This window comes from Citrus sinensis, chromosome 1, assembly GCF_022201045.2.
Source record: "Citrus sinensis cultivar Valencia sweet orange chromosome 1, DVS_A1.0, whole genome shotgun sequence".
NCBI lineage: Eukaryota > Viridiplantae > Streptophyta > Magnoliopsida > Sapindales > Rutaceae > Citrus > Citrus sinensis.
Window position 1 is genome coordinate 14,288,016 of NC_068556.1, and position 26,977 is coordinate 14,314,992.

A 26,977-nucleotide genomic window follows, 5' to 3' on the forward strand; every position below is an offset into this window, starting at 1 on the left:
ACACATACGTATATATAGGTGAAAAATATTATTACACTAGCAGAAAAAAGGGCTTTAGTGATACTAGCCCACTGATACTATATTAAAAAGTATCAGCATTTGATGACCTAAGCTATTTTTAGTGCTTTTAACAAATAAGTGTAAGCATGTATTGACATTATGGTATCAAAACCCTTCATTGATACTTAGAAGCGTAATTTTAGTTTTAGTTTTAATTTTAATTTTTTTATTTCCCTTATTATTAAACGACATCGGCCTTTTGTCTTAATTTGTTTACTATAAATTGACCACTTAACGAAAAATTTTGTGTTTCATCTTCCCTCCCTCGCAACGTTTGTTCTCTCATCTCTTACCATATCTTTTTCTCTCTTCACCAAAACCAAACCCTAGTTAAACTAAATAAATTAATCACTCTCTCTATTATGCTAGAGTAAATGAAACAAAAATAGGCACTGCAGATTAAAGATTGAAGACAAGAATACCTAAAAAGCCTTAACATATTGAAGATTGAAAATAATATTGTAATAGACGATCGAAGATCGAAGCTATTGAGGTAATCATCGTAATTTTTTAATTTCCTTTTTAGATTCGTATCTTAAACCTTGAACTTCAATTTTTCCAGTGTTGTCCTGGCTTGAAGATAAGAAATTTTCAATTGAAAATAAATTATCTGAACACTTCGAAAATTTTGGTCATTCCCTTTCATTTATTTTTCACCAAAAATTCCCTCTCTGCTGTTCGTTCTCTCACAGTTGAAACCAAAACTCAAATCCCTAACTGAAAAGCCATTCACCCAAACCCTAACCTCACTAATAAAATTTTTATTGATAGTGATTTTTTCAATTAATTAAGATATGGGTTCATTGGCAGAGAAACAAAGGTTAGTGTTTGCTCTATTTCTTTCATTGATTTTCTTTCTCTTTTTGAAAATTTTCTAATTTTCTCTTAACTTCAACTGTGATTTTATTGTTTCTATAGTTGTAGTTTGATTAATTTTGATTAATTTTGCTTGATTTGATGGAAAGCATGATTTATTACATGTCTGCTTGAGATAAGCCGGGTAGTAATTTTTTTTTAAAAATAATTATATGTAATATCTGTTTTGATTCGCATATCGTAAACATGATGTTATTGTCTACTAACTGATTATACCCTTTGATTTACATTCACTTAAATAGGATATGTTATGCATCTTTTTTTTTTTTTTTGTCTGTTTGCTGATTGTGTTATTTATAGTGTTGTTATTGGCGATTTATATGGTGAGTAGGGCAGTATTTTAATTGAAACAATTAAAGATATGGGGAATTATTAGGCAGAAAGTGGCTACTAGAAGAGGTTCTCCTATTGCAGTATGCATATATAGTATTCATTTTGCCTTTTTTTTTCTTTTTGACTGCTGACTGTTGTTTCTTGCGAATGCGTTTCTAATCCAGAGCCTTTGCCCTGTGGTATTCGCTTTGAGAAACTACTCATCTGCAGCTAAACAAGTAATTGTGCCTTTTATAACCTATTGCTTGCTTGTATGATGCTTGTATTCTATCTATATGTATAAGCTTGCCTTCTATATAAGTATTTTACTTTTTCTAAGTTCATAATAGTTTTTTCTTTTGAGAGAGTTAATGATATGAGAAATTACAAATTTAATATATATTCAAAGTTGCAATTTCATGTTTAGGGCATATGTATTACTTTCGTCTTATATGGTGTGTGATTCTTGTCTTAAAAAGTAAATTTTGGTGCTTGATTTTGAAATAGTCCTAAAATAATTTATGAGGTTTTTTGTGAACATTGACCGTGTGAAACCTCAAAACAGAAAATGCAGTAGAATGTTCATGTGTGCCCTGTTAAACATGATGTGCAGCTCATCTGAGATTGTAATCCAGTTAGTCATATTATCTTGTGCTGATGAGTTTAGCCCATAAGTCTCATAACCATGCAAGTAATGTCAATTATAATAGAAAGACCTCTCTGTAATCAACTTCAGTCATTGGCTAATTGTGGAATTCATTGTGCCAGTGTTCAATTTCACCATTTGCTTCTGATCATTAACAAATTTTCTTCACCCGCTTTTTCTTGCTTAGAATAAACAAAAGGGCTAAAATGACTTTTATCTTGTTATAATTTTTGCAGCTCAAGTTTTGAACTTTTATTTATTTTGGCTGATAGTAGTATGTTGATTTGTGTTTGTGATTGCTTTCTTTGTAGGGAAAGTTGGCATCTGTTGAGGAGCTGGAACCATTTGTCAATCATGCATCTCAAATGGCTGCACTTGACTACATTGTATCTGTTGAAAGTGATGTGTTTATTCCATCATACTCAGGAAACATGGCAAGGGCAGTTGAAGGTCATCTGATGTTGAGGTAACTAACATAACTGCTTAAATTTCGAATGAGTTCTTTTTTATTCTTTTTTTGGATTCCATCTATTGCTATGATTTGAGTCTACATCAAAGCCATGATGCTGAGTATTGGATAATCAGGAAAATATATTTGCATAATCTGGGCTGCCTTGTTTATTGAATGCATTTTTGTTTTTAGGCCATGGTAGAATGAGATAACAATATCCTGTAAAGTCTTAATTCTTTGCTTTTGCATATTTTATCTGATTGAACAAGCCCTAAAGAGATCAAACAAAAAAAAAAGAAATATTTTTGAAAAATTGATCTTTGGTGAATCTTCTTAAAAAACTATACTTAATGTCGATGTAGAATAAATAATCTAATGGACAGAATAAATCCATATATTATTCCATGTGTGGTGTCTTAACAAAATGCTTGCTGCCAAGCATTGGCTTTAATGTTAATGACTCTATGACTATGCTATATGCTTAAAGTTGCTCTTTACTTCAGCATCAAGATTAGCTAATGGCATTTCGGTGTTGCACTAATTATTTAAATCATGGACTAAATTATTTACAGTACATCAAAATTAATAAGAATTTTTAAGTTCAGTAGAGTTCTTTTCCGGCAAAAGAAAAAGAAAAAAAGAAAGAGTTAAATGAAGTACAAGTGTTGATTCTTATTGGCTGAAGTAATAATATCACTGAAGTACAAGTATTGATTCTTGTTAGCTGAAGTAATAATATCACTGAAGTACAAGTATTGATTCTTGTTGCCTGAAGTAATAATATCACTATGTTTAAATTATTTTTTATTTTTTCTTTGGTTCTGCACATATAATTTGATAGCTGATGAGTTCTCAGCCAAGCTAGCTAAACGGGTTGCTATTTTTGCTGGTCATGATGATGAATCCAAACCCGTTTTGCTAGTTTTCACTCTCTTTTAAGATTTGTTTTGTTGAGAAAACCTGTTTTTAGTTAACACAACATTTTTTTTTCTTCAATAGGTTTTCAGGATTGAGCAAGACTATAGAAATAAATACAAGATTATAGTTGGTGATGGTTGACCCTTCGAGTAGTTTTTATTGTAAACTCTTTAGTCTTTTGAGTTTGACACAATGTTTTGGCTTTTTATATTTCAATGTTCATGTAGTTCTACACAATGTAATAAATTTTCAAATTATTCAATGAGTATTTTAATTCAAGTACCAATTGTAAATTTCTATTTCTTTTTTTTTTTTAATTTTTTTCGAATAAACATTGTTACTATGGTATCGTTATCTTTGTAATACCCTTGTATCAATATTTGTTTGATACCATAGTATTGTTATATACGTGATGTCCTAGCATCAAAATTGTTTTATACTATAGTGACATAAATTGCTAATACTATTTTCTAGTGTCACTGTAACACTGGCATGGGCTATGCTGACACTAAAACTCAGTGTCAGTGAAACATATTGCTGACACTAAAATAGTATCAGTGAAGGCCATTTTTCTGGTAGTGTTAGTGTGTGTGTTTGGTCTGCATGATATCATAGGAAGGGATGTGATAAGATATGATTATATTTAATACTATTTTGTATTTGGTATAGTTCACGATTAGATTTGATTGTAATATTGTTATTATCAAAATTAATTAAAAATAAATAAATATTTAGTTAATCATAGTTTAATTGAATTAATACAAATGAAAATTATTTTAATATAAAATTAAAAAAATTAGTTATAAAATATTTTAGTATTTTTATTTATAATATTACAATTTACAAGCTGTCATCATCATCATTATCATCATTATTATAACTAAAAAGTTTGTATTATTAATTATACCAATCAACCTCAATGATATTAATTAAATATAAATCATAATTTAAATACATTTTTTTATTTAGTAAATATAGTTATAATATTTATATTATTTTTATTTTTTATTCTATTATTTTATCAAATTTATATTTTGAATATTAATTTAATAATTAATTTAAAATGTAAATTTGAAATTATAAAATAGTGAATTAAAATTCTAACTAAGCAATTTGTACTCCAAATAATTAATAACAATAGTTAATAACAATTGTACTCCAAATAATTAATAACAATAAATACAGTGACATGACTCAAAAGTGTTTAATTTACTCTTAAGTATAAAAATGTCTAGTTATAATGTAGATCGGTGAGTCCGAGGTCGATTCATAGAGAAAATATTTAATTTGTTTATTTTAATTTATCTAAGAAATGAAAATAGAATTTAAATATATGTAACTTAATTCAAGTGTAACTGTTGAATTAAATTAGTTAGAGTTATGGATTCACTCTTAGTAGTAAATACATTTTAATAAATTCTTTTTATTTTTATTTTATTACCCAAAAGATTAATTGTATAAATTAAAATTATTTTCCCATTAATTTTATTATGGATTAAGTACTTAGTGTGCCAAATTTTAACTTGTCTATAATAAGTTAAAATACCATTTCACCATACTTTATACTAAGATATTAAAAATTTATTGTGCCAAACTCCTATGTTTGTCTACAATAAATCAAAATTTTAAAATATAAAATATGGATAAAATTAGATAGAAAATATTTTAATTTATATAATTAGAAATAGAATTTGATTCAATCATTTTTTTTTTACTAAGAATTTCACCTTATCCTAACTATTAGTATTTAGCTAAACATAATTGAAATAAAGGTAATTATTAAAATCAAATTATGCATCATTTTAAAAAATGGTTTTTGAAAATTGAAAATTAAACTAATTTTATTTATTAAAAATATATTATAAAATATTAAAACATAATGGATATAGACAGAAGAGGAGAAGAATTTGGAGGAAAGAAGTGAAGAAATGTGTGTAGAGAGATGTATTACCCCCTCTCTATTTATACTAGTTTATAATCAATTCACACCACACATATAAACAAAGCCAATCATATCACGGCCATACATTTGTTCCACTACCAAAACATAAATCTAATTCAATGCACTCAAGGACACTCAACTTATTCTACTAACAATTATCACACTTAATATAGTAAGAACTTATAATTTGCCAATTACTACACTAAAAGAGTAAAAGTGGTAAAAACTTATAATTTTACAACAAAATTCACAGATCCTTCTCGACTATGACTTAACTCATCGAACCTATGGAATTCAAATTTGACATCCGTACATTTGTTTGGAGCCTCAAATTGCATGAAATTATTATTTATACCTAATAAACAATACAAATACACATGATTAAATATTTAAAAACATAATTAGAAATTCACAATAGGTTACACAAATACAAATGTAAATTATAAATATAAGCAAAAAATAACATTTTTACCCCTTAATAAACATACAATTTTTAACACCAATCATACAACAATGAGTAAATTTAAGGAGGTAATGGAAAGGAGAGCAAATACAAGGATTTTATGTGGTTCGGCAAAACTCGTCTATGTCTACACCTCCGAGCCAACCTCACTTGAGCATTCCACTATGGAAGTCTTACAGCCCAAGGCTTCAAGATATTTACAATTGACTTCTAAGGTGTCAATAAACCTTTACAATGAGAGATAATCACATACCTCTTTTTCAAATGTTTCCCACACTCACAAGCATTTAATTTTTTAAATGAAATTAAAGTTTAGGAAGATTGCACTCTCACAAGAGTATATTTGCAAATTATAGCTCAATGATACATGAATGTATATGAATAAATAAATGAAAACTCAAGGTGATTTGTATGAACAATGTTAAGCTTAATAAATTGAAGAACATAATGAATAGTAAACGAACAAGTTGTTTTTAAATGAGTTTGACTAAGAAAAGTAGATGTTGTTTTATTTTTGGTAGTAATTGAATTATCGTTAATTTTCAAACAGATCGCTGTTTGCTTAAAAAGACAAATTATCGTTTTGAAAGAATTTGAAAAATTTTCGAATTCAAATTACCACTTACAAGTTGTCGGTTAGCCGTTTTAATTCAGAAACTCTCCCAAAAGTTATCGATTAGCTACTTTCCATTAACGATTCATTGTTTGCATCCAGAACCTCTTCCAAGATTATCGATTAGCCGTTTGCAATAAACGGTTCACTGTTTTCGTCCAGAACCTTTTCCAAATGTTATCGATTTGCTGCTTGAACTATACGTTTCAACACTAAGTTTTTCAAAATCATAATTTTGCCTAAAAATAATTTAAGGATTCAAATAGAGACATTTCTAGGATTTCAAAGTTCTTAAAAACGTTCATCAATTTAGTCCACAAACTTTTAAAACAACTCATTCATAAAATCAATTTTCATTTTAACATATACAACCTTTATCTTATGAAAATGTTATGAAAATAATTTGTGCTTTTACATGCTTAAATATGCATTCATTTTATCATACTATCTTTACAAGAAAAGTAATAAGAAAAATCACCTAAGCTGGTACACTTGAGGCTTATCCTTGATTTGATCAGCTTTGAGCCTTTGTCCATTTGAATGGTTCGAACTAATTCTTACATGGATGATTTTTGGCTTTTAGTCCTTCAAGAGTTAGTGAGATTTGAAACATATATTTACCAATAAACCCTTGGCACGTGATTTATTATCATTAAAATCAAAGTTGTAAGGTCATTCAGATCAACATTAATAATTATAAATTAAAATAAAATTATCATTTAATGTGAAATTAATATTGATTTTTAGTGTAATTTATTATTTACATTATTAAAATAAATATTTTTATTTTACATTTATTAAATATTAATATAATTTTAATATTCATAAATTATTATGTTCGGTTGAGTTAACACTATAATCCTAACCTAACTAATCCTATGGGCCCCCTTGGGATAACTCCCTTCACAAAATTGAGATTATATTGTGGGCCTACAATAAGTTAACCCCAATACGCATAAGAGCACCAAACATGAGATTAAAGTAGAATTTAAAAAAATAGTCTGACTCCCACTTTTAATCCTCTTGCCAAACACACCCATAATACTAGAAATAATCTTTACAAAAATCTTGACACAAAATTACTAATTCATTGTATCGTTTCTGCTTGATTGATAGAAAATTGATTGTAGTTTTAGAATGGCAAAATACCAATAGCGACAACTGTTGTACAAATTTTAATGTACTCGCAAGCGCACGAATCTATTGTAGAATAAACTAATGGTGACGAGTGTCGATCCCATGAGGAGGTGGATTTTAATTATGTATAGAATTAATTTTGTAAATGGGTGGTTGGATTTGTGGTGGAAGTGATTTGGAATATGCTAAAACTTAAATTAAAATGGCAAGAATAAATTCTAAAATTGGAATTGAAATAGCGAGAATAAATTGAAAAGAATTTTATTGAAATGACGTACTTGGGTATCTGGATCCGTATCAACATGCACCATGGGCTAAATATTTCTTATTAATACCAATTAAATCATGAGGGGGGAATCCACACCTCATGAACCACACTCTAATCAATATAGTGCTAAGGGTTTATCGTGCCAAATAATAATAACCTTATACTAGAGAGCCGGTGTAACCAAGGCGGTATCTAGACAAGATTATTATTATTTGTCGACGAGAAGTCAAAACATCCACAAAAACTAGAGGGGAAGAGAAAATAAATTTACCAAATTAAGCCCATAACACATGTTGAGACTTCACCTTTAACCCAAGCTTGAAAGAAAATTAGCTACTCATAATTGAACTAGGGGCAAAATGGAAATTTATTAAAATACGTAGAAAATACAAGATGGAGAAGGAATTATAGAAAATGGATCCCAAAAATGGATTCAGAGATATCAAATTAGGGGGGAGAGGCCCCCTTTTTATAGATACATGGAGTAAATCATGGCCATCGGATTAAAAACAGTTTGGACGCTCAGGATTGTGCCACGTCATCAGTCAACAGTACGCGGTTTGACCACGCGGATGAACAGTAACACGGTTTGACCCGGGTTGAACAGTACCGCGGTTTGGTTGAAAATAATCCTGTGTGATGCATGTACCGTACGCGAGATTTTTGGTCTACTGATATACTGTCACGTCACCATCAACAGTACATAAGAATTTTAGTATCAGTCAATGCCACATCATCGGTCAATGCCAAGTCATCGATCCGTCTATGTGAACAGTGTCGTGAACAGTAACGTAGACAGTACCGTACACGTGAATAGTACCGTACATGTGAACAGTTCATTTTTCCTTTTATGCTCCTCCTAAGGTTTTCGATCGTCCTGAATTCAAAAGTGATGTCCGTTTTGCCGTCTGATCTCTCATTTATTGTGAAATAACTATAATGCCCCTAAAATACATAAAATACTTAATTAAAATAAAACACACGTAATTAAATCACAAGAAGGTTAAATACATAAAAGTAAGGGTTGTTAGTAAGACTTGAAATGTAAAATGACAGTTTTCTCCTTTATAAATATGCATTTTCTAACACTCAACACACCCCCCAACCAGCTTATTGCTAGCCCCTAGCAAATAAAAGCGAAAATAAAATTCAAATTTAAAATGATTATTTATTTATTTATTTAGAAACACTCGTGTTTATTCAATCAGATGAATGATAGCAATCAAATAAAAGTATAAGCATTATCTCCAGTCTAAAGCAACATCACACCCACATCAACCATCCACATGAATCAGCACAGTAGACTTTGTTATAGTTACTTTCAAGAATGACATGTCAAACCCCAAAATCTCACTGGAAGTAATGACACTCTCACAAAGAAATTAAAACCAATAAAAATAGTCACTCCAATGAATGGTAATTGAGAGAGAAAATAATAAAGAAGTGATATCACATACTCTCACCAAGATGAAATAAATATGCCCTCAGCTTAGAAATAATACGATCTCAAGTCAAACAAAAATGCTAGTCAACCCAATTTATTTATCTTTTTTTTATTTTTCTTTTATTTATTTTTTTTATTATGCACCACTACATCTTTTTAGCCCACATAACTAGCTTGTACTTCAGATTATAGTTCCCTAAAATCAAGAAGGACTTTTATTAGGATGTAACATAGGCTAGGGACATGGTTAACAAAAAAGGGAAATAAGGGAAATAAGGGAAACAAAGTATATGTTTGAGAAAAATGCAGAAGATTTTTTTTTTTTTTAGAAGTTGCAAGGTGGATTTCACCTATTATTGTTGTTATTTTTTTTCTTCTTATTTTTGAAACAATTTTTTTTTTGCTTTTGCTTGGCACAACGTCACTAAATAAAATAATTATTTACATTTTTCTCAAACATAAATAGGTGATGAAACTTATAAGATATTGGGTAATACTCCAAATCGGAGTGGGTCAAGATGATAAGTTTGACAAAGAAAAGTTTTTTTTTTTAAAGACTCAAAAGGGTTAACTATGGATATTTGATAAAAGGGATAGATAGAAAGGCTCAAATGGATCAAAGATGACATTTCCATCGTTTTTTAGGGCTCTAAATAATCTTCCATATCTACTAATTAGATGGGCCTCCAAATGTAGCAACACACATTTTTTTCTTTTTTTTTAATTTTATAAATTTTTTTTAAAGGGTTAACTCAAAAGAAATCTAGAGATCGTGTATACAATAATAAACTGTTAAGCTATATAAAGAATGGGCAAAAGGGTTACTCTCCAAGAAAAATGATAGGCTCAAAAACTTACTTGGTACTTATTATGACATGTTCATTCCTTCAAGCAACTCATATTTGTCTCCGACATCAACATGTAGAATAGCAAACATAATGTAATATCACTTAAGACCAAAGATAATACAAATACTAAAGTTTGAAATTAATCATGTCATCTAATGTTAAAACAAATCACATATTTTTTTTTAAAACAACATCCTACCCCCCAACCTATTCTAAGCATGAAAGGAAAATATGCATGCAGAAATATGAATATGATGCAGAAAAACTAATTAGAAAAGTTACACTTAAAATGATAGAAAAAGAAAATGGTTTTTTTTTAAAGGCTCAAAAGTTTGAAAATGTATATTTATGGAGGAGAAAGAAAAAGAAAAATGAACACAAAAACTTAATAAAGAAAAAGAAAATGTCTGAATTTTTTTTGTTTTTTTTTTTGAAACGATGAAGATGCGTTTCTAGAGTCACTACACTCCATATTCAGCCATCTTCAACACAAAACGTTAGAAACAGTTAGTTTCTATAACAAAAAATCAGTAAAAACTTAACCAAGATTCCACAATTGTCGACTATTCTCTCCCTCCAACCAGAATGAAACATTGTCCTCAATGTTTGAAAGGAAAGAAGTAGAGTTTAGAAGACATCACATGGGTAGTACACACAGAAGAAAATATTTACAAGCGGAGAGTTAAATCTAATTTGTACTTCTTACTACGGCTATTATTACCATCATTATTTGGACGCTCCAACACAAAGGTCCAGGGGTCTGACTCCGGTTTATAAGCTTGTAATAGATCAAGTAGCTCATTAGCAGTGTGAGCACAAATAAAAAGTTTTTTCGCATTGGAAGGAATGAAATAGTTTTTTATTGCATGGTTAAGAAATGCAATAAAGCCATCATAAAAATTATTGACATTTAACAAACCGATGAGTTTCTGGTGAATGTGCAGATGGGCCCAAGATGCTAGTGTAATAAGTGCCTATAGTGTTGCAAGATCTCCTGGAAGGAAAATAAAAGTATCAGCATGATTAAGCATTTCAGTTATTCTTTTTTGCATACCTGAGACGACTAACTCTTCTCCAGTCGATGAGTCAAAAAAACTGCCCAAAGGTTTTAGGACTCTTGGGATGATGCCTAACACTTGACTTCCTCTGACAAAAGCTGCTTCTGAGACCATTTTTGATAACCCTCGATTACCTCCTCCATACACCAAGTGTAATTTTCTCACTGCTATGCTTCGACCAAGATCTATGGCTGCCTCAACGAACTCTTTATATTTGCCATAGTTAAATCCAGAAAGCACACAAATGTTCTTGAATTGTCTATTGGGAGTAGCTGCCATTGTGATACTTCTCAAAAATAATTTGTGAGTGCTTGACAAAAAAGAAATCACATTTAAGAATCTTGGTGACAGTGGATCACAGCTGTGTATGAGGTAACGTGTCAATGTCAAATACGCGTAAAGCACATGGCTCGAGAGTAAAAAAAGGAAACAGTAAAAATGAAAAAGTAAACAGTAATAAAATTATTAAAGACAAGAATACAAACAATAAAACAACAGTGAAATAAAATAATAGTAAAGTAAAAGGATATTTACAGGTAGTTGCGACTGTGGCTCACATCTTCCTCTAGTTTTACGTCCAGAAACGGCTTGAACGCCCTCTATGGGTCGAGGATAGGCTTCCCATCCAGTTTTCTTATAAACTGGCAAGCATGGTCGTTTATAGTCAGATTCCCGAGACTATATCGTGTGTGCTCTGTCTGGAATAATGGCCATAACTGGAGAATCGCTCCTTACACATATCCACTGGGATGCGTTTCAAGAGACAGAAGGATATCATCCAATGACTCCTTATTCAAGCCACCCCTAATGAATTGAATCTTATCTTCCCCGTTATCAGACACCATTACTAAAGAACATGGGTTTTTATCGCAACTCATTCTGGCACACTTACGACAAGCAACATAAATTCTTCGAGCTCGTCGTTTTCTTGCATAATTTCCTTTACCACAACCAGGCATGTATGCAATAAATTTTGAAGGTAACTCACCTGCCGATCGTACTTTAGCCTCAATTAACCAACGGATGTCAGCAGGTATGTTATTCCTCATGAGTAATCGCATGCGTTCGGACCGAGCTTTATAGATCGTAAGGAGGGCATTCTGAGGAAGTGAAGGGAATCGCTTGTGAAGCTTTGCTAGAATCTCGTTTCTGTCCATACCTTCGCCTCAGATTATCAGTTATTATGGGAAACTGAAGTAACCGACTTGATTGTCACGGAGTACCGTTATCCGCCACTTCACCGGGGTAACAAACTAAAGCACACAAACAGAAAAATAAATTAAAACACACAAAGAAAATTAAAATCGTCCTCTTATTGAATTTACCTCAAGCTCCAACTGGATGTCGTAAACACTTCTCTCAATGTCTCTGAGTTGGCTTTCTAAACCCTTAACATAGGCTACTAACGCTGGTGGCTGTAGAGCCCAAATGCGATGTGTTTTACAAAATTGAATCTACCTTTTGAGATGAGTTTTGACATGTTGAAGTGGTTTAAGAATGTTCAGGAGGAACGGTCTAAGTAAGGTACTCATGATTAAAAATGATAAGAAAAAACTTAATAGTTAAACAAACACACTTATGAAAAAATAATTTCAATTAGCAAAAGAATAATAAAAAGAAAGAAAGAAAAATCAAATCAACGAAAAGAAAAAAAATCAATTCAAATCTGGTGGGTCACTCAAATTTATTTTAGTGTTTTCTCCATGTGGTTGGTACTCTAGATATGACTTTAGTCTTTGACCATTAACTTTAAACGTGACACCGTTCTTTGGGTCCTTAATTTCAATTACCCCATGTGGAAAAACAGTATGTACAATAAATAGGCTAGACCAACGAGAGCGTAACTTACCTGGGAATAGGTGCAAGCGAGAATTGAATAAAAGTACTTTCTGACCTGGAGTGAACGATTTTCTCATAATTTGGTTGTCATGGAAGACTTTCATTCGTTGCTTGTAAATCTTGGCATTTTCGTATGCGTCATTACGAATTTCTTCAAGTTCTGCCAGCTGTAATCTTCTTTCTGACCTGGCTTGCTGCATGTCAAAATTGAATTTCTTGATGGCCCAATATGCACGATGCTCGAGTTCCACAGGTAGGTGGCAAGCTTTTCCATACACTAGCCTGTAGGGTGACATCCCAATCGGGGTCTTGAAAGCCGTTCTATATGCCCATAATGCATCATCAAGTCTTAATGACCAATCTTTTCTGTCTAGCCTTACCGTCTTTTCTAATATGTGCTTTATTTCTCGATTGGAGATCTCAACTTGGCCACTAGTTTGCGGATGATATGGGGTCGCCACTTTGTGAGTGATTGAATACTGTGTCAAAAGAGTTTTGAATGTTTTGTTACAAAAGTGGGCACCACCATCACTGATTATTGCTCGAGGGAATCCAAAGCGTGAAACAATGTTGCTTTTCAAAAATCCTATCACCACCTTGTGATCATTGGTTCTACATGGAATTGCTTCTACCCATTTTGAGACGTAGTCAACAGCAACCAATATGTATTGATGGCCAAAAGAAGGGGAAAATGGTCCCATGAAGTCGATACCCCATACGTCAAAAATCTCAACCACTAAAATTAGATTTAGTGGCATCATGTTCCTTCGCGTAATGCTCCCTATTCGTTGACACCTATCACATAAAGAACAGAAAGTGTAGGTGTCTCGAAATATAGTTGGCCAATAGAAACCACATTGTAAAACTTTAGTTGCTGCTTTCTTAGCACTGAAATGGCCTCCACAAGCTTGTTCATGGCAGAATGAAAGAATATTCTGAATTTAATTTTCTGGGACACATCGTCTAACAATTTAATCCGCATAATACTTGAACAAATACGGGTCGTCCCAAAAGAAATTCTTTATTTCTGTAAAGAATTTAGCCTTGTCTTGCTTGGTCCAATGCTCTGGAAGTTGACCTGTAATAACATAATTCACGATGTCAGCATACCATGGTAATACTTCCACATTCATTAATTGTTCATCTGGAAATGACTCATTCAATGGTAATGATTCTGTAATTGTGTCAAAATGGAGACGAGAGAGGTGGTCCGCAACAACATTTTCTGTGCTTTTCTTATCTTTGAATTCTAAGTCAAATTCTTACAAAAGTAACACCCAATGAATTAATCTAGCTTTTGCATCTTTCTTTGTGAGAAGATATTTCAGAGTAGCATGATCTGTGAATATAATTATTTTACAACCAATGAGATAAGATCGAAATTTTTCTAATGCAAACACTACTGCTAGCATTTCTTTTTCAATAGTTGAATAGTTCAACTGTGCATCATTCAATGTCATACTAGCATAGTAAATAACATGGGGAATTCGATCAACTCTTTGTCCGAATACTGCTCCTACTGCATAATCAGATGCATCACACATGAGCTCAAATGGTAAGCTCCAATTTGGGGGCTGAATAATGGGTGATGATGTCAACAACTGCTTTAATTTTTCAAATGCCACAAGACATGAATCATCAAAGACAAAAGGTACATCCTTAGCAAGTAGATTGCATAAAGGTCTAGAAACTTTGCTAAAATCTTTAATGAAACGTCTATAAAAACCAGCATGCCCAAGGAAAGATCTTACTTCTCTGACTGTTTTAGGTGGAGGAAGATTAGAAATGAGATCCACCTTGGCTTTGTCAACATCAATACCTTTGCTCGAAATGATATGACCGAGAACAATACCTTAATTTACCATAAAATGGCACTTTCCCAATTTAAGACCAAGTTCTTTTTGATACATCTCTGCAGAACTAGTGTTAGATGATGTAAACATTGATCAAATAAGTCACCAAAGACAGAAAAGTCATCCATAAAGACTTCAAGGAATCATTCAACCATATCAGAAAAAATGCTTAACATGCATTGTTGAAATGTAGCTGGTGCATTACATAATCCAAATAGCATTCTCCTATATGCAAAAGTGCCAAAAGGGCAAGTGAAAGTAGTTTTCTCTTGATCTTTTGGTGCTATGGGAATCTGATTATATCCTGAGTAGCCATCTAGAAAGCAATAAAATTCATGGCCTGTCAATCTATCAAGCATTTGATCGATAAATGGTAAAGGAAAATGGTCTTTACGTGTGACAGAATTCAACTTTCTATAATCAATGCATACACGCCATCCTGCAGTCACTCTAGTGGGTATCAATTCATTATCGTCATTCGTAACTACTGTGACTCCTGACTTTTTGGGGACAACTTGTACAGGATTGACCCATGAACTATCAGAAATTGGGTAAATGATACTTGCGTCTAATAGCTTAAGGACTTCCGTTCTAACAACTTCTTTCATATTAGGATTTAACCGACATTGCATTTCCCTAGTAGATTTAGCATTTTCATCAAGGTGAATGTAATGCATGCAGTCTACTGGGTTTATACCTTTAATGTCTACTATGGTCCATCCTAATGCTCCTTTGTGCTCTTTTAAAACATCCAACAACTTACCTTTTTGTTCGTCATTTAGGGATGATGAGATGATTACCGGTAGAGTACTTTCTTCTCCCAAAAATGCATATTCCAATGTGTTGGGCAATGGTTTGAGTTCGAATTTTGGTGGTGATTCTGATGATGGGATGAGTTTCTTTTCTGATGGTGCTACTTATTCAACTCTTGACTTCCATTTATTAGTGTCCATGGATAGTGCTAAGTCAAGTAGGGCATTGACCTCATCGACCGATCTGTCAATATCAAAATCCAAACCAAAGTGAGTTAAACATGTTTGTAAAGGATCATCACTAAGGTTTGAAAGAAAAGTATTATCAACTATTGTTTCTATTAAATCCACATCAACAATTCCATCATCTGCATTGTGAGGTTGTTTGGCAATGTTGAAGATGTTCAGCTCCATAGTCATGTTGCCAAAGGACAACTGCATGTTTCCAGTCCTGCATTGAATGTGAGCATCCGCAGTTGCCAAGAAAGGTCGGCCTAGGATAATGGGGATGTGCTTCCTTGAATCTTGTATTGGTTGAGAGTCAATTACAATGAAATCAACAGGAAAATAAAACTTGTCTACCTGGATAAGCACGTCCTCCACAATACCACGAGGTATTTTCGTGGACCGATCTGCAAGCTGTAACACCACTGGAGTTGGGTGTAATTCTCCAAGTCCAAGTTTCAAAAATACTGAGTAAGACAACAAATTTACACTAGCTCCTAAATCCAACAAAGTATTCTCAATTGTGTGGTTCCCTATGCTACATAAAATAGTGGGGGAGCTTGGGTCTTTGCATTTTAGAGGAATTTTGTATTGGAGGATAGAACTAAGGTTTTCTGTTAAAAATGCCTTCTTTTGAACATGAATGTTTCTCTTTTTAGTACAAAGGTCTTTAAGAAATTTGGCATAAGATGGAACTTGTTTTATAGCATTAAGTAAAGGGATGTTAACACTTACCTGTTTGAAGATTTCGAGAATCTCACCTGTGGATTTTCCCTTCTTTCCTTTCGCTAACCTCTGAGGAAATGGAGCTTTGGGAACGTATTCTCGTGGGTTAGTTTCTTCTCTCTCTTCCGGTGATGAGTCCTCAACACTCACAAGTACAATTTGATTTTCTTTTGTCACCGGCATCTCCACTTTGCTGTCAACTTCTTTTCCTTTTCGCAAGGTCATGACTACTTTGACCTCTCCATGCTGTTGTGATGAACTGGTACTTACTTCATGCACTCCTTTAGGATTAGGCACTGGTTGACTTGGAAACTTGCCTTTCTCAACGGTCATTGCCAAGGTCTGAACTGAAGAAACAAGTTGTCCCACCATCTTCTCGAGGCTTGAAACTGATTGGGCTTGTGAGTTGAAGCCTGCTCTCAACTCATTTCGTAGTCCATCAATGGTGTGGTTCTGTTGCTCAATCGTGGAGTGAGTAACATTCTTGAAATTCTGAAATGAATCCTCCCATGGTTTGGGCTGAGTGTATTTCTGGTTCTGATTGTATGGTCTAAATGGGGGTTGAGAGGCTTGAGAAATTTGAGAAATTTGTTGCATTGGTGGAGCTGGAGCTGCTGGTCCATTCTGTTGGAATCCTTGAGACCATGAAAAATTAAGGTGGTCTCTCCATCCAGGATTATATGTGTTGGAGTATGGGTTGTAATTTGATGGTTTTCTCATTACACCTATGGCATTGGCTTGATCTGAGTATGAGTCAAGGTCATGTGGTTCAGTTGATTTAGCAGTCGATAACGATGCTATTTGTCGAGCAAGTCCTTCAACCATCTCCTTGACTTCTTTGATTCCCGAAGTGGATTCGCCAATGTGAACCTCATTTACTCCCTTAATTCTTCTAGTATTCCTGAGTGACCGACTCCGTTGTTGGGAATTATCTACTTGTCGCTGGAAGAATTCCCAAATCTCTGATGCACTTTTTGACATTAGCTCTCCTCTACTTGTTGCCATTAGTCATTCTTGCACATTCGGCAATAATTCCTCCAAAAAGTATTGGCATTGGTGCCATTTCTCATACCCATGATGTGGACACTTCAAGAGTAGCCCATTGAATCGCTCTCATGTTTCGAAAAACTGCTCGTCCTCTCTCTGGGTAAACTCCGAGATTTCCCTGCGAATAGCATTGGTTTTATGCACTGGGAAATATTTATTCAAAAATTTTGTTACCATTTGTTCTCATGATGTAATGCTATTAACAGGCAAAGTATTTAACCATGAACGAGCTCTATCCTTTAAAGAAAATAGGAATAATCTAAGTTTAACATCATCGTCTGAAAAATTCTCATATTTAAATGTTTGACAAATAGCATGAAAATCATTCAGATGATTATATGGGTCCTCATTTTCTAAGCCATAGAATGTGGGGAGACAATTTAGCACACTAGGTTTTAGTTCAAAGCTCCTAGCAGCTACATTTAGGTATCTTATACATGATGTGCTCAAATTAGCTAAGGGACTAAAATAGTCCTTAAATAGCCTCTCCTGTGGTGCTTGTAAATCCATTCCAAATTTATTTTTAACGTGCTTGTGTGTGCAAAATGTTTTTTCTAGTTCAAGGTCTATAGGTTCAAGATTAGATAATAATGACCTACGACCATGCATGCAAAACAAATAAAATAAAAATAAAGATGGGAACAAAACAAATAAAAATAAAGAAGAGGGAGAAATTACGATACTAACCTTATTGCGCTATTACAACCTTACTATAAAAACACACTAAAAAAAATACATGAAAATAAATTAACTAAAAATAATTTAATAAGATAAACAAAAAAAAATCTACAAAGAAAAATAAATTGAAAATTAAATTACAGAATTTTAAAGAAGACAAAAAGAAAAGAAATACTAACCTTTAAATGTAGATTCACCTTTTTTTTCTTTTTTTTTTAAAAATACAAGAAAATAATTAAATGGAATTATTCATAAAAATTAATTTTATGAATTAAAATTACTTACCTCCCCGGCAACGGCGCCAAAAACTTATTGTGCAAATTTTAATGTACTCGCAAGTGTATGAATCTATTGTAGAATAGACTAATGGTGACGAGTGTCGATCCCACGAGGAGGTGGATTTTAATTATGTATAGAATTATTTTTGTAAATGGGTGGTTGGATTTGTGGTGGAAATGATTTGGAATATACTAAAACTTAAATTAAAATGGCAAGAATAAATTCTAAAATTAGAATTGAAATGGCGAGAATAAATTGAAGAAAATTCTATTGAAATGACGTACTTTGGTATCTAGATCCGTATCAACATGCACCATGGGCTAAATATTTCTTATTAATACCAATTAAATCATGAGGGGGGATCCACACCTCATGAACCACACTCTAATCAATATGGTGCTAAGGGCTTATCATGCCAAATAATAATAACCTTATACTAGAGAGCTGGTGTAACCAAGGCGGTATCTAGACAAGATTATTATTATTTGTCGATGAGAAGTCAAAACATCCATAAAAATTAGAGGGGAAGAGAAAATAAATTTACCAAATTAAGCCCATGACACATGTTGAGACTTCACCTTTAACCCAAGCTTGAAAGAACATTAGCTACTCATAATTGAACTAGGGGCAAAATAAAAATTTATTAAAATACATAGAAAATACAAGATGGAGAAGGAATTACAGAAAATGGATCCCAAAAATAGATTCAGAGATATCAAATTAGGGGGGAGAGACCCCCTTTTTATAGATACATAGAGTAAATCATGGCCATCGGATTAAAAACAGTTTGGACGCTCAGGATTGCGCCACTTCATCAGTCAACAGTACCGCAGTTTGGTTGAAAATAATCCTGTGTGATGCATGTACCGTACGCGAGATTTTTGGTCCACTGATATGCTGCCACGTCACCATCAACAGTACATAAGAATTTTAGTCCAACAGGATCGTGACACCTCATCAGTCAATGCCACATCATCGGTCAATGCCACGTCATCGATCCGTCTATGTGAACAGTGTCATGAACAGTAACGTAAACAGTACCATACACGTGAATAGTTCCTTACATGTGAACAGTGCCATTTTTCCTTTTATGCTCCTCCTAAGATTTTCGACCGTCCTGAGTTCAAAAGTGATGTTTGTTTTGCCGTCTGATCTCTCCTTTATTATGAAATGACTATAATGCCCCTAAAATACATAAAATACTTAATTAAAATAAAACACACGTAATTAAATCACAAGAAGGTTAAATACATAAAAGTAAGGGTTGTTAGTAAGACTTGAAATGTAAAATGACGGTTTTCTCCTTTATAAATATGCATTTTCTAACACTCAACAACAACAACAATAATGTCATCCTATTAGTACGTCAATTCACATAATAGCGTATCTATATATAATTACGGCATCAAGAAAGTCATTAACTGAATAAGATTTTTTTATTATTCTTTATGTTAAAATGAAATTAATGTATACATATTAATTATAAATTTGTTTCGACCGTAGTCATAAACATAAAATATTATAGAAGCATGTCATAAGATTTTTTTAATTAAATACATCCTTTTTAAATTATTACAAATTAGAATACAGAAATATTGTGAATATCATAAAATAAGTGCCGATATATGCACTTAGGCAAGAATTATAGTATGCCGTAAGTGTTTCTATGTAAAAACAAAATATACCTTGAGTTAAAAGTTCTAGCTACGTGTCATCCCGGCCTTATAATTCTATTATCTCGTAAATAAGGCAGAGCTCCCTTGAGACTCGCAAGTGCCATACATATAAGATATTTATAATTTCAACTTTTAAAATAGAGTTTTTTTTTTTAATGATTTCGCTCCTGCAAGTTTAACATTTTAATAATTTAAATCAGTAACTTAATATATTTTCTCAACTTTAGCCTCCAAAAGTTTACTTTTATAAAATTTTGGCCCCTCTAAAATTTTAGTCCTAGCTCCGGCCCAGCTCATAAAAGAAAATTAAGGACGTTAATATATCCTGAAGATATTTACTTGGATATTCTCTAAAGTTGAGTATATGCATGATAATTACTATAGAAGTACTAGAAAAAAATAAAAATAAAAATAAGTAAGTAAATAAATTAACTTAGTTTGTTATTCTATCAAAACTGAGTAATGCTAGACCCATAAATTCTTTTTACAAATGGATCGTGTCATTAAAATTTTGATTAAATAAAAATACTAAATAATGAGAATAAATCATGTGGTTTATGTGGTACTGTTATTTAAATAATACTAATATGCTTAGTTCATTATTTTGTATATACTAGTTTAAAGGATTAGTATAAAAGTGTTGAGTTGTGTTTCGCATTAACTAATAAATGAGAGATCCTTAAGTTTACAAGTAGGATAAATCCCTCCACATAATTGTCTAGTCTTTTGGATTGGATTGGGTACTTAGAAATCTTAAGCCCAACCTCCTACAAGTGGTATCAGAGAAAAACCCTTAGTAGTCAAAATGTAGTGATGGAATAACTCAAGTTTTTTGGACAAAAGAACTAGAGTTGGGGGATGATTTCATCATGAGAGAAGACTGTTAAGTCATGTCCCACCTTGGTTATTAAAAGGATATTATTTGGGTTTATAAGTAAGATAAGTGTACCCAATAGATTAATCTTTTGAATTGGATACATAGAAATTCTAGGCCCAGCCTCCAACAAAAAACTACTATAAAACTACTATAGTGATTATTAAACAATAATGAATGATAAAAATTTTGAATCTTAAGGACACTGAAATTCGAAAATAAAATCATTTGCTAATAATTGAGCAATGGATTTGTATGATATATATGTTATATAAATGTTGAAGGTCTGTGGATGATAAGCCGCATTAGAATTCGGACAAAGATATGGACAAGACAATGAATGCAAAAAAATTGAAATTATATAGTAATATGGCATAAAGTAATAGGCCTAGCCTCTAATAAAAAACTATTATAAAACTACTATAGTGATTATTAAACAATAATGAATGATAAAAATTTTGAATCTTTTTTTTTTTTGAAGAAAGCATGGATTGCATTAAAGAGATAAAGCATCAATTAACCAGGGTGGGGGAACAAGACTCCACTCACCCAAACCTGACATAGAACGCCCCACCCAAGCAACAGTATGGGCAGCGGAGTTCGCAGATCGAAGAACAAAAGAGAAAGCCACTTCTCCTAGAGATTGAGCCAAAGCTCTACAATCAACAATAATAGACCCAAAACCATTAGGATAAACAACCTTATCGTTTAAAGCATTAAAGACTTGAAGGCTGTCCATCTCTAAGATAACAAAATGGAAAGCAAATTCCTTGAGCCAGCTGAGAGCTTCCTTTACACCAAAAGCTTCAGCCTCACGAGCTTCAAAACTACCAGGGAGGATGTCACTCTTTGCCGCAATAAAGTCACCTCCAGCTGAATGGATAACAGCCCCAAAACTAATCAAGCCTCTTGAGTTATCAATGGCTGCATCAACATTGCATTTGACCCACCCTATACTAGGTTTAAGCCAGCGAACAAAACCATGAGCAGCTGAGTCCAAAGATGAGGGGACAAAGACACTCTTGCGGGCTTGCTGCCACAGGAACAGATTCTGCCCAGCAGAATTCACCACATTTTGGACCCTCCCGTTAACATCATTCCACACTTTGTTATTCCTATTCAACCACAAACCCTAGCAGACCATGGCAGATAGGCTACAATCATCAATATTACGGCAAGAAAATAAGTCCTCTAGCCAATGAACAAAGCTCACACAACTCCCATTGAAGCCCAAAACAGAGGATATCCAGCATGCTTTAGCAAAAGGGTAAGTGACCAAGACATGGAAAACAGTTTCAGAAGAAGTGTGACAGATGGGGCAGGAAGCTTGTACCTCTACACGGCGCTGCAAGAGATTGTCGGCTGTTGGAAGGACATTTGTCAAAGCTCGCCAAAGGAAGTTCTTGACTTTTGCAGGAATAGGAAGAAGCCAGAGTTTTCGCCAAGCACTGCTGCTAGGGGGAGGATGCAATGTATCAAGCATTTTGTAGCAACTACGAACAGAGTAAAGCCCTTTGGAATCAGGCAGCCAGAACCAATTATCCTTGTCAACCCTTGAGCTAAGAGGGATCCGACGAATTAGGTCTCGATCTCTAGTGTTAAAGATATCATCGACAGCATCAAAGTCCCAACGACGTTGGTTAGGGACCATGAGACTGTCAACCGTTGCAGAACTGATGCTTGCTGGAAGATTAGAAGTAGTGAAGCCGCTGTCATTGTCAGGCAACCAAGGGGCACTACCAATAGAAGTCTGCTGGCCCCCTCCAATTTGAATGCGACTACCTTGACGAATAGCCGGCTGAGCAGCCAAAATTGATCTCCAAACATAACTAGGATTGCTCCCCAGCTGGGCTTCAGCAAAAGAAGTGTTTGGGTAATATCTTGCCTTGAATCGACGAGCCACAAGGGTATTGGGGTTGGTAAGGAGACGCCACCCTTGTTTTCCGAGCATTGCAACATTAAACAAATGCAATCTTTTAAACCCGATGCCTCCATGAGTCTTCGGCTTACAAAGCCTATCCCATTTCATCCATGTAATACCCCCACTGCCATTCCCTTTCTTACCCCACCAAAAGGAATTCATCATTCTTTCAAGCTCTCTACAAAGCTCCAAGGGGAGGAGGTAAATATTCATGGTGTAATTGGGCATTGCTTGAGCTACTGTCTTAAGCAAAATCTCTTTTCCCGCTCTAGATAACAGCTTTTGATTCCAGCCTTGCAGGCGCTTCCACACTCTATCTCGAATATAGCTAAGGGCTGCTGACTTGCTTCTACCAATGTAAGATGGAATACCCAAGTAAGAGCCATGGTTGACAGTGCCCTGAGCCCCAAGGAGGCTACAAATCGAGTGAGCAACCTCATGGTGAACATTTGCACTAAAAGAGATGGAAGATTTATTGTAGTTAACCCTCTGACCCGAGGCAGCCCCATATAAAGATAATATAGTCTTCAACACTTGAGCCTCTTGAGGAATAGCTTTGAAGAAAAGGAAGCAATCGTCAGCAAAGAAAAGATGAGTGAGGGATGGAGCACCCCTAGCAATCCGAACCCCATATAACAGCCCTGCGCTTTCGTAATGGTTAATGAGCAAGCTTAAACCTTCAGCACAGATAATAAAGAGGTATGGAGATAAATGGTCACCTTGCCGAAGACCACGGCTAGGGACAATAGGGCCTAATTCCACTCCATCACAAGGGAACTTGTAGGTTACAGTGGAAACACAGAGCATAATCAGATCAACAAAAGTCAGAGTAAAGCCCATCTTGAGCATAATAGCAGAAAGGAATCCCCACTCGATTCTATCATAGGCTTTGGCCATATCAATCTTAAAAGCAGCTGCCCCTTCTTTACCTTGTCTTTTCCGCTTAAGAAAATGCATAAGCTCGGCTTAAATCATAATATTATCAATAATAGTACGCCCGAAATAAAAGCACTCTGAGAATCCGAAATGATGGACCCCAAGATCAACTTTAGGCGATTAGCCAACATCTTAGCAACAACTTTGTAAAGGACGTTACATAATGCTATTGGCCGAAAGTCAGTTATGCTTTCAGGGTTGGGAGTTTTAGGGATCAAGATCACAGTGATCTCATTCAAGTTAGCAGGAAACTCACAATGACTAATATAGCTTAGACATGCAGCAGAGACTTCATCACCAACAATAGACCAAAAATTTTGATAGAAAGCAGGGTTCATACCATCAGGACCAGGTGATTTTTCTGGATGCATGCTGAAGATCGCCTCACGGACGTCTGTTGGACTAAAAGGCTCCATAAGAGAGTGATTCTGCTCGGCCGTAATTCGTGGCTCAACATAATGAAGGACCGCAGCATATGAGCCACGTTCTGAGGAGAAGATATGAGTGAAATACTTGTGAATGATTTCGCTGATGTCTTCCGGAGTAGTGCACCACTGCCCCTGAGCATTCCGAAGCTTCTCAATCATATATTGCTTCTTTCGAGCTGAGGCCATAGCATGGAAGTATCTTGAGTTCATGTCACATTCTTTAAGCCATATAGATTTTGCCCTCTGTTTCCAAAAGATTTCGTGGCTGTGCAAAAGCTCGTTATAGCACTTCCTAGCTTCATAGAAACTATCCACACTTGCCGAATCGCGATGGCCCCGAAGCAAAGCCATCTTCCTTTTGCAATAAAAAATGCGAGCTTGGAAATCTTGGGTGAGATGATTGCCCCAATGAAGCAGAGCAGTGCCACATGAAGCAAGTCTATTTTGAATAGGCACTCCTAAAGTCGAAGCCCAAATAACCTTCACAACATCACAACAATCGGGCTCACGCAGCCAACTATTCTCAAAACGAAACTTCTTAGTTCTCGGGGATCTCACCATCGGAACAGGCTCAAGGAAAATAGGGAGGTGGTCCGAGCAGGAAGCTTCCACACTGGTTACCTTCGCTGTCGGGAAGAGATGAATCCAAGAACTAGAGGCAAGGCCTCGATCCAACCGCTCCTCAACCCAATCTTCGCAGCCCCGAGATCGCTCCTAAGTGAATTGGTAACCACTCATGCCCAAATCGAAGAGACCCGCATTTGAAATTGCTTCTTGAAACCCATGTAATTTCCACTGCGGATGCTTAATCTTCCCACGTTTTTCGCTAGAATGGAGAAGGTCATTAAAATCGCCCAAACAAATCCAAGGAAGAGAGGAAGTCATAGCCAGAGACCGCAACAACCTCCAAGAATTACGACGACGGATAGATTCTGGAAAGCCATAGTAACCCGTGATACGCCACTGTCTCCCCTATGAATCCCTAACAGCCACATCAATGAAATTTTTCCCAAACTTGAGCAATTGAACCATGAAGTTGGGCTTCCAAAATAAATCAAGCCCACCACTCCGACCAACCTTATCTACCACAAACAAGCCGACATAACCCAGCTGAATTTTAAGCTTCTCTAATTTATCTCTTCGGCACAAAGTTTCCATCAAAAAAATAAAATCAGGCTTATACTACTTGGCCAGATTAACAAGAACTTGAACTGTTCGTGGGTGGCCTAAACCACGACAGTTCCAACTGAAGCAACTTATTTGGTTCGGTGGGCCTGATTTGCAGGTCCCACCGCTGGTCCGTTTTTTGACACATCCGAGATTTCCATTATGGGAATTGTAACCAACTCTTCGTGACCCACTATTGGAAGCGGCCCATTACTCGATCTTCTGCGCTTAGCATCTGAAATAATGAGTTGAGAATCGTAATTAACGTCATTGGCCTTGACTATGGGCATGCCACTTGTAGGATCCCTCAAATTCTGGCCATTACTTTCCATTTGACTCCAACCTCTGACAAGAGTGGGGGGTTCTGCAAAAGTAGGCACATTCCCACCCACCTGCTCTTTCCCACGAGATTTGTTCCCAGTCTTCGTAGATATTGTGGCCCTAATCTCACCCACTACCTTTTCACACCCTGAGTTGGAGTAGCTGTCAAGATTTCCTTCCTCCTTCTCTGGAGGTGCTGTCCTCAGCCAACGGTCACCGGAATTCAGCACACCACGTCTAGATGCCGCTTTCAGCCACATGCCATAGGGTCTAGGAGCATTAACATCCACCCCGTCGTACAAGGAAGGGCAGTTGCGTTCAGTACGGCCAAGAAGCCCACATATGAAGCAAAACACATTGAGACGTTCGTATTTAAAATCCACCCAAAACCATTCCCCTCCCGTTCGTTTCAGTCGCATTCGTCTCTTGAGAGGCTTCCTTACATCGAGAGTTACCCTCAGCCGCATATAATTCCGCCAAACTCCTTTGAGGTTATTTTCATCCGACTCCAAAAACGAACCAATATAGTTGCCTAAACTTTGCAAGATCCTTTCGGATTGGAAGCCAAGGGGCAGATTATACACTTGGATCCAAAAATTCGTATGAAACAAAGGGACATTTTGTGGTTGCTCCTCAGCACCTAGTCGATGGACAAGGAGAATGTGTTGATCAAATGTCCATGGTCCCGAATCGAGAATCCTCCTTACGTCAATTTCATGAAAGAATTGGAACAAGAACAGAGTAGGAGATAGAGCTTTGATACAAACACCCTTCCCCTGTCTCCATAATGCCGCCATAGTATTCTTCATAGCAGCAAAGTTGACCACCTTATCAGTTAAAAAACGCCCCACTAGGCAATAACGAAAGTCGTTATTTATGCTCTCTTGATTTTCATCCACCTCTATAGCCACCTCAAGACCACCCTCCTCCTCTTCATCTAGTTGCAACCGTGCACATTCATTCTGTAAGTCAAACGCTCCTTGATTGCTTGAACCAGCCATAGGGAATCGAGGGAGCTAGATCAAGGAAAAGAAGGCAAAGCAGACCAGCTAAGAACACTATAACGTGTCAGTGAGACAAGACGAAGCTAACTTGCCAAGAGATGAGTTTTTCCCAGAATTATCTTCTTTTAAACAAAGAGTTTTTTAACACAAGTAAAAGATAAAAATTTTGAATTTTAAGGACACTAAAATTCGAAAATAAAATCATTTGCTAATAA

The 26,977-nt window shown here is 34.8% G+C and overlaps 1 protein-coding gene and 1 long non-coding RNA gene across 3 annotated transcripts; one reads left to right on the forward strand and one right to left on the reverse strand.

The window, feature by feature from the left end:
- Positions 1 to 259: 259 nt before the first annotated feature.
- On the forward strand, positions 260 to 3,549 carry LOC102620404 (uncharacterized). 2 transcript variants are annotated; one of them, XR_008055724.1, is made up of 4 exons: positions 260 to 553; positions 1,434 to 1,487; positions 2,206 to 2,360; positions 3,345 to 3,549. It is a non-coding gene; the product is annotated as an uncharacterized LOC102620404 (long non-coding RNA). The 2 variants fall into 2 exon arrangements; XR_372007.4 differs by lacking the exon at positions 1,434 to 1,487 and having other exon boundaries at positions 285 to 553.
- A 17,932-nt stretch (positions 3,550 to 21,481) lies between these two features.
- On the reverse strand, positions 21,482 to 26,759 carry LOC127903150 (uncharacterized). The gene is made up of 4 exons (XM_052443884.1): positions 25,563 to 26,759; positions 23,902 to 24,984; positions 22,199 to 23,848; positions 21,482 to 22,117 (listed from the first exon to the last, which is right to left on the reverse strand). Exons 1-4 carry the CDS (start codon positions 26,757 to 26,759, stop codon positions 21,482 to 21,484), a joined length of 4,566 nt encoding a protein of 1,521 aa, XP_052299844.1.
- Between the last annotated feature and the right edge of the window lie 218 nt (positions 26,760 to 26,977).

Excerpts from the sequence above, each read along its gene's own strand:
- LOC127903150 (XM_052443884.1), bottom strand. The coding sequence starts at position 26,759 with ATGGCTGGTTCAAGCAATCAAGGAGCGTTTGACTTACAGAATGAATGT. Across the intron at positions 24,985-25,562 it reads TGTCAAAAAACGGACCAGCG|GAGCGATCTCGGGGCTGCGA; the intron begins GTGGGACCTGCA and ends CAATTCACTTAG. Across the intron at positions 23,849-23,901 it reads AGAGTGCTTTTATTTCGGGC|CGGAAAAGACAAGGTAAAGA; the intron begins GTACTATTATTG and ends CATTTTCTTAAG.